General features: G+C 32.1%; 1 protein-coding gene across 2 annotated transcripts; it reads right to left on the bottom strand.

The window, feature by feature from the left end:
• Positions 1–456: 456 nt before the first annotated feature.
• Positions 457–4638, bottom strand: LOC111632470 (apomucin-like). Of its 2 annotated transcripts, XM_023376884.1 has the most exons (3): positions 4499–4638; positions 1101–1370; positions 457–1061 (listed from the first exon to the last, which is right to left on the bottom strand). In XM_023376884.1, the coding sequence occupies exons 1-3, from the start codon at positions 4530–4532 to the stop codon at positions 478–480; spliced, it is 888 nt and encodes a 295-aa protein (XP_023232652.1). In that variant the 5' UTR covers positions 4533–4638; the 3' UTR covers positions 457–477. The 2 variants fall into 2 exon arrangements, with proteins under 2 accessions (XP_023232652.1, XP_023232651.1); XM_023376883.1 differs by having other exon boundaries at positions 457–1370.
• Between the last annotated feature and the right edge of the window lie 4050 nt (positions 4639–8688).

The raw sequence follows: 8688 nt of genomic DNA, 5'->3' as shown, positions 1-8688 counted from the left end.
ATGCTAAATAAATAAATAAGTTATTTACTTTTTTAAAAAAAATCTGTATATATGCTTTATTACAATTCAACGTTATTCCAACTGTTATTAAATTTGTAACTCTTTGATGAAAATTGTATTGTAAAAGAATTATTTTATTTATTGATTGATTGAAATTGTTCAGTATTTTATGACTTTTGTAGTAATGAGGTCCTCAAACTTCTAGTCGTTTACCCAATACGAAACTTTGAATACCCCTTATGTAAAGTAAATAGAGCAGTTTAATTGTTAGATACGTGAAGAAAACACAGAAAACTCCATGCAGCCAGCTTTATTCATTATATATGTACTGTACTGTACTGTACACTAGGAGTGTACGAGGTATGTAATAAAAGATAAAATTTGTAATTGTTACTTTAATTTTTCCAAATTAAATTTACAATAATGTTTTATATTACAATTGTTTATGATCGCTTATCATTTCTATTTCATATCGTGCTACGCTGTTAAAGGGCGTCTGTCTTCGCTTTGAGATCTTCTCTTTATGAAGATGACTGCTACTGCAATCAAAATGGCTACAATCACTAAAACACCTATTACAATACCAGCAACAGCTCCACGGCTTAATTTTTTAGGTGCATCAGTGGGAGTAGGTTCTGTTCCGCCCGAAGATGCTGTGGGCTTCCCGGTCCCTGTGGTTCCGCTCGAAGATGCTGTGGGCTTCCCGGTCCCTGTGGTTCCGCTCGAAGATGCTGTGGACTTCCCGGTCCCTGTGGTTCCGCTCGAAGATGCTGTGGACTTCCCGGACCCTGTGGTTCCGCTCGAAGATGCTGTGGACTTCCCGGACCCTGTGGTTCCGCTCGAAGATGCTGTGGGCTTCCCGGTCCCTGTGGTTCCGCTCGAAGATGCTGTGGGCTTCCCGGTCCCTGTGGTTCCGCTCGAAGATGCTGTGGGCTTCCCGGACCCTGTGGTTCCGCTCGAAGATGCTGTGGGCTTCCCGGACCCTGTGGTTCCGCTCGAAGATGCTGTGGGCTTCCCGGACCCTGTGGTTCCGCTCGAAGATGCTGTGGGCTTCCCGGTCCCTGTGGTTCCGCTCGAAGATGCTGTGGGCTTCCCGGTCCCTGTGGTTCCGCCCGAAGATGCTGTGGGCTTCTTACTTTGATCAATTTTTGTAGTAACGGTAGGTTTAAAAGAATTGCCCTGATGTAAAGTGGTTGAAACGTCAAGAAAGTTCGTCGAATTATTCAAGTCTGTATTATTTACTCTAGTAACGTTTAATATTGCGTACGTCGTAGATAAAAATTCAGGAGAAGTCGTGGTATTTAAAAGTTTCAAATTGGAAGAAACATCAGTAGATGGCGAGTAAATTATAGTAGTGGTAGTAACGAGACCTGAAACAAGAGAAAATATTCAAATTTAATTTGTTAAACTAATACGAACTTGCACAGAAATCTGCAATATCATCTTCAGAAAATTGTAGTATATTTTTTGTATTGTAATTAAAATACTAATTATAATCAGCGATGTATTCGATTATTCTATTTATCTTATTCTTAATAAACCAAATTCAAATCCGGAATAAAATGAAATGTTTAATTTTATCATTTTCCATAGGAATCGTATAATACATTATAAATTAAATCAATTATTTCAAAGTGGATGCCCTCGAGGAGATGAAAGACTCAAGGAGCGCTGGAAGTCAAGGGCAGTAGAAGTGTTGGAAGGAAAGAGGGATAAAAATTCATTTTGAAACAAAAAATAATTATGTGTACCAAAAGGGGATTCATCAGAAAAGTTTGGGAAACTGCATTAAATCAGCATAGCTGTAAAAATTAAAACGTAGTTCTTTGCTAAATACGTATTCATTAAATCAATGGTTTAAATTACGTAAAATTTTGAATTTGTTAGATGAAAGAAAATAGATAAGATCTTAGAATGACAATATTATCTCTTTCAAAGTTCATCCATATAATCAGGATTAGGGGCGTTTTTCCTTAAAATTTATCAAATTGTTCATTATTTTTGTCTGTAGTGATAAAAATTATAAACTGATAGGCTGAATGTGTAAAAAGGAAATTAATTTCTAACGTTTTAATGTCAATAAATTATTTAAGAATTCTTACTGATTGATTTTCGAATCTTGAATATGGCAAGAAAACATAGTAAAGTAATATCACATTAGGCCTATTCCAAGTAAGAAACCAACTTAACAATATTGAGAAACACTAATTTTGTAATTACGTAAAACTTCTCCCCATTGAACAATATCCTCTAAAAACAAAAAAGTAAGTAAACTCTTTCCGCCTTGCGGGCACTAAAAAGACTCTGTTTTTGGCAAACCATTATAAATTCGGCCAGGCCCGCAATGGGGTAATCGAGTGGTAAAGGCTTGAGCTTCCCACGGACAATCTCCGAAAAATTCCTCGTGGTTTTTCGATCCGTCCGGATTTGATCTTGGCCATCAGCAAAAGACATCAATACAGGAGGCATAGTTGCCAGATTTAGCGTGTGTTTTGGTATTTTAGCAATTCATTTTTCAAAAATTTTTTCATTGGAGAATAATTAATATTAACTAGAATTGAAGGACAGTGTGTCACAAAACCAATCACCATAACACTTTCACTGTTTCGGATTGGTTTGTTTGGCAACACGACACATGCCGAGAGGGGTTCCTACCGGGAGAACTTTCTATGGAAAACTGGTCCCTATTTAGGTATTATTAATGTGAAGAAAACCCGAAAAACTTCATATTGGCCAGGCGCGAACCCACGACTTACTAACTACCAGTTTTGGATGGCTTTATCCACCGTGCCACCGGTTGCCGAAAAAATATCCAATTAAATACATAAACATTTAAAACTCGGAGCTGGTAACCATACATATGCTTTATTTTTTCAATCCATGCCACATCGGATTATATTCAAGCTTTTTATCTATTGAGGTAAGCGCTGGCATGTATAAATATCTAGCTGTCCCTTTTTGGTGTGACATGGATGGAAAAGAAAGTATACATCTGTTTGCTTACAAGCTCCATGTTTAGAAGTATTTTTATTTTTAATCGGATATATTTTTTCATTGTTTTTAAAGGGAATTTTTAAAAAAGTACGAAAAAAAGACGAAGTAGCCTGCAAAGGAAGTCGGTCGTCAAAAACCGTATTCCGGAACAGTAAAAGTGAATAAAATAGTGACTGTTTTTGTTATAGTCACCGTCTTTAATTCTAACTAATCTCATTTTTACCTTACCGGCTGTTATACATAACAGAGGGAGAGTATGAGTATGACGATCGGTCAAAAAATTATTCCCCAAGAATATTATATTTTTTACCTTAGGACACCTTGAAACGTCGAGAAATGCAAAAAATATTCAGGGGTAATTTCTTTATGTATGTTATAGGTGTGTGGAGGGCACGATTCTGTTCACCCTGTTTGAAGCTTAATAATTCTTTGTACTTTTTGGCGAAAATTTCTGAAATTTTGCAGGAAGGTTTGTTTATTAGGATGATTGATGCTATTAAATTTTGGTGGTTAAAGGTCGACGGGGTGGGGAGATAATGGGTCGTGTGTATCTCCAGTAGGGTCGGACTTAATGACGATTTTACTCGTTATTAGCATTTACAATCTTTTATAAAGTTCATTCCTATCCTCAAAATTAAGCTATTTGCCATTTTATAATAATAAAAAATATGAAATATTTTTAAAATAAAATATAACAGATGGCGCCACCAAAACTTTAAATGTTGCCGAGAAAGCTGAGCAACTGGTTGCTCAGCTTATTCTTAAGTAACCCTATAATATTTTATTTAATATTGACTGTAAGTCACCTATGGTAACAATATTTTCTCAACTTGCTAAGTATTTTTAAAATCGGTCATTTTAGAATAGTAGGTTGAAGTTCTCGAGATAAAATTAACAAATAAATACGAGTGATTATAGATATAAGGTGGCTCTAAAGTCAGTTAACCGAGATATATTTTTACTACTACTACTAATTGAAACGCGAACAACACGTAAACTGTTCTAAGCCAATATGTATAAACTGAAGAATATGTAATGTAAATAGAGTAAAACCTGTCCAAAACGGAACCTGAATTAAACGGAAAATTCTTCGAAACGGAACGATTTTGTGTGTTGAAAAATCGCTTGCCAAACCGAAAAAAATATTTGGTGCCGCGCGATTCCGGTTTACACAGGTTTTATTGTATCTTTTTTAAAGTCATTAAGAAATAATTATATCTAAATTAATTATAATATTAACTAATATCTAATTATATTAATTAATATTATAATTAATTTAGATATAATTATTTCTTAATTAATTATAATATTAACTAATATCTAATTATATTAATTAACTATAAAATTATAAAATAACTTAATTTTCATATAATGTAATTACTGAACAACGCACACTGAAATTTACAAAGAAAATAGGAACAAAACTAAATATTTATTTTAAAAATTATTAAAGCTTCAGAATATAAAATGAATTATTTCAATAATTTTTATCATTTGAACTTACCGAGAATTTGAAGAACGGTTTCAATAAAGCCCATTTTTTTTAAACTTCACTCTCCTTCAGTTTACAAGCGAAAAGGTGGATCACACAATTTGATTTGCTTTTAAACTGTAGCCGACGATATCAGCAAGATAACAATACTCTGTTTTTCCTGATTGCGATTTCTGATATTCTAAATGCATTGATATCGAATTCTAAGTTATCATCCATTAAGTTACCTGCAACAATTTACCATTTTACTTAAAATAAATTATTATTATAACGATAAAACATTTATATACTGTATTTTTAAAAATTTATTTTTTAAAGAATTTTATACTTTAAATTTAACAGTTTATATTAAGTATTTATACTAATGAATTGTTATATTTATTGTTAGATCCATAAATTTATTACAGTGAAACTTGAGTTAGCCGGACTCGCACGATACCTCGAATATTTGTCCCGACTTAGCAGGTTTCCGTTTTGGACAGGTTTTACTGTATATAAATATATTATCTTTCGAAAAATTGCGGAAATGTAATGTTTAATTATATATTAGGGAAGTGATTTCACTTGCGAGTAGTTAAAAGTTTTCAGTGCGGTGCATACACAGAAATGATTGCGTTATATCTAGTTCGGTTGAACTTACAATACGGGCAAAACAACAAAACTTAAATACTGAATTCGTGCAGGTGTTTGGATCCTAGACATTTAGCACGGAGGGAGAAGTTCTGTATTGTCAGGGCCCACGAGAACTTATCTGGGGACCTAGAGCGGGCCCCTTTAACCTTTGTTTTTCGAATAAATGAAATACGTAGAATGCTTTCCCAACGATAAAAGTCGGTCTTAAAAATTTTATTTTCTGTTAGAAAAATACCATTAATTTTATATGATAGCGCCCCTAAATTTTCTTCGGGACAGGTAAAAAACCACCTAGTTTCCCCCTCTCGACGGCCCTGTTTCCTGCAAGAAAATGGTTTCAAGTGTTTAAACGTCGTAACATTAATGCAACGTGAAGAGTTAATATGAGCCTTAAGATTTTTCGTCAGAAGACATGTAATACGTGTTTTGTGATGTAATTTTCAAATTCCTTCTGTCATCTATTGTCGCACTTACGATAGTGTGACTAAACAGACGTTAATAAGTTTTCTGGCAAACAGAAGTACTTATGCACTTCAACCTAACTTTTAGTGTATATTACTGGGGCTTTTAACACGCGTAATTTGGCCATTTTAACGTGAAAATAGAAGCAAACAGTTAGGCCAACATTTCCTGTTAAATTGAATAATTAAAAATACCTGTACTTTAATTTAGAGTATTCTGTAAAAAAAGATCAGCCTGGACTCGAACCCACAATTCATAATTAATTAAATGCAAGTGTAGATTGTGTTCGGCTCTTTTTATACCCGAAATTCATTACAAAACGTACAGTACATAATATGTTCATTAAGGGGACAGCAGCGACAAATTCCGCCTAGTGGCCGAGTCGAACCCACATACTCGAAACAGTATGTATATCACACTTCTTGAGAATAGTACTTTCTACAGAAATCTAAACATGTACACTTGTACGATCGACGAAATATTGGATACGGTATTTACTTCAGACTTTTGAAACAGTAACTGTTTTGTTTCTTGAAAGATTTTTATTTTTATTTATTAATTGATCGATTTATTTAAAAAAAATGGTATTTTACTCAGCTACAGAAATTATTTTAAAGTATTTAAAATACACTTTAACAGATTCTATGAACAATTGGCAATTTTATCAATTATTTAATTATGGAATTTCTCTAATTGTTTAATTAGAAAAAGTAAATAACGATAAGTTATGTAAACATAAACATATAAAAACAAATTAATTTTTAATCGTTTCGCTTTTAATAGAGACGTATTTGTTTTGTCGTAATGTGTACACTTTCACGTCAATCTGACATATAAAACTGTATATCCCGACAAAAGTAATCGGAATAATTCTGTATTACACGATTTACAAATAAAATCTTACGATAAACTGAGAGGATAATCGAAGAGATAATAATAAATGATTAAAATGATGTAAATTAGATGTTGCAATAAAATTTTTACTTTTCTTATATACAATATATGGGGCCTCTTGTTGCAATACGAAACGAAAAGCTAAACTTTGTTCCAATCATTGTGAAATTTACAATCTTCGATAATTCCTCGAAATATCCATTATCTTATTTGAATTAACTTCAATCGTTTTAATTCCAAAATAATAAAACTAAGTTTTATCATTTTGTTACATCCAACTGTAAAATTCACTGTATCAATTGTTTAATTGTAAAGTTCCCTATTTGAGTTAAGTGTTTTACATCTCTGAATTACTTAGTTAAAAGGCGACATTTTGAATTTTTTTATTACTGTATTAAATTTAGAACAAAGATTTTATTTGTATCGACGTTGAATTATCCCCCTAAAGTGACTCCCATTTCATTGCTGTTTTAGTCAGAAATAGATAACCTGAGGTTTTTAGTGCACCTTAACAAATAGTTAAGTTTAATTTTGAGTTATGAAAAAAACTTTTTCTGTTACCTTTTAACGATATAAAATGTACATCGATTACATTTTTGTATGCTAAATTGTACAATTAACCTATACTTACGGAATACCAAGCTTATGAGATCTTTTGAAATGCGACGTCTCTGCCTCTGTTCTTAATTAAGTAACATATACTTGTAAAATATGACAATTCGTTTTTAAATGTATTGATAATTCAAAGGACAGTTTTGTCTTCTTGAATTTCATTTTTAAACAGGATAATTGTACAAAATAGTAATAATAATATCATTTGAACTAAACACTGAGTAAGTATATTAAAATTTCTGTTTTTTTAATGCTGTTTTTACGAAATGTTTTTTTTTCCCTATTAAGTTATATAGTAAAAATCTGAATTAATTTATATATATTGCTACATTAATTAATTAACTTTACGTATTATTAAATAGTTAAATATTAAACTTGCCCTCATTTCTTCCCCCATTGACGTCACACTGCAATTCTCTTACATCATGCTACTACATGATCAGTGACGCCTACTTGTGACAATCTAAACGATCAATATGCCTACTAGCATAACGACGAATAAATAAACACAGTACGTATACAATACTGTGCTATTACCATGTAATTTCATTCTTTACATGTCAATCCACTTATTAAAGTACAGTATTATATTATAAAGTATTACACCTTTATTGTGTTATTAAACTTAATTAGTAAATTATAAAGTTGAGAATGCCATTTTTATACTTTAGTTTCACTTCAGTGCGAAACAAACATTCCCAAGTAAAGATGAATAAAGTAAATATTAGACTTAATTATATTTCACTGTATTATAAAACTGTAGGTTTTATCACGATTATCAATCTCAATTCTTAAGATATAATTGTATTAAATTAGAGGTCAATGTGTAATAGAATTGGTCGATTGCTCTTTGATATCTTCAAATATCGGATTAATTGTATAATTGTTACTATAAAACTGAATTTGTCAAGTTTTGATGTCGACCACCAACCTGTACAGTGGGATGCCTGCTCTCCTTTTTCGTCTGTGTTGCCTTTTTCCTAATCCAAGGGGTCCCAAATTCAATTATAAACAAACAATAGAAAATTCATGACTTGACTATTCTAAAAATATAAAATAAACTAATAAAAACGATATTTCTCCTTGTCCTCTGCAACTTCGTCGTAAACTGACCTAAACTTGACCATGAAAACAAGGAACATTCCACGTTTTCAAGGCCAAAGTTAGCCCCGATTGTAACCAGTGCCACCTTGTGGAAATGCTGATCCGACGTTGAATCAGCTTGAAACTTCTTACATAATACAAAACCGTTAAAGATAATAATGAACACCAAACATCTACTTCTCAGATTCACAGCCGTTTACCTACTTTTGCATCCCCTGTATTTCATTTCTATTGAGCTATTTATAGTCAAGTACGCATTTATTATTATTTTTTTAAAACAAATATTACCAAAATGTTAAAAGAAGTACATTTCTTATTCGAAAAATAAATGTGTGTTAATATTTTTGGTTTAACACCTTTTCGATTAAGGTTGATATAATTATTGAAATCAAAATACAGTTACTGATCACGTTATGGAAATGCATATCAAAGTCCACCTGATAGTAACCCTGATTTCGTCTTGATATGTTCCAAAAGTATTATTAAAAAATCTTAAT

Source organism: Centruroides sculpturatus, unplaced genomic scaffold (assembly GCF_000671375.1).
Source record: "Centruroides sculpturatus isolate CEXI.00-Female unplaced genomic scaffold, Cexi_2.0 scaffold661, whole genome shotgun sequence".
NCBI classification, from domain to species: domain Eukaryota; kingdom Metazoa; phylum Arthropoda; class Arachnida; order Scorpiones; family Buthidae; genus Centruroides; species Centruroides sculpturatus.
Note: the sequence above shows the minus strand (reverse complement) of the source record. Positions and strands in the feature narration are given on the sequence as shown.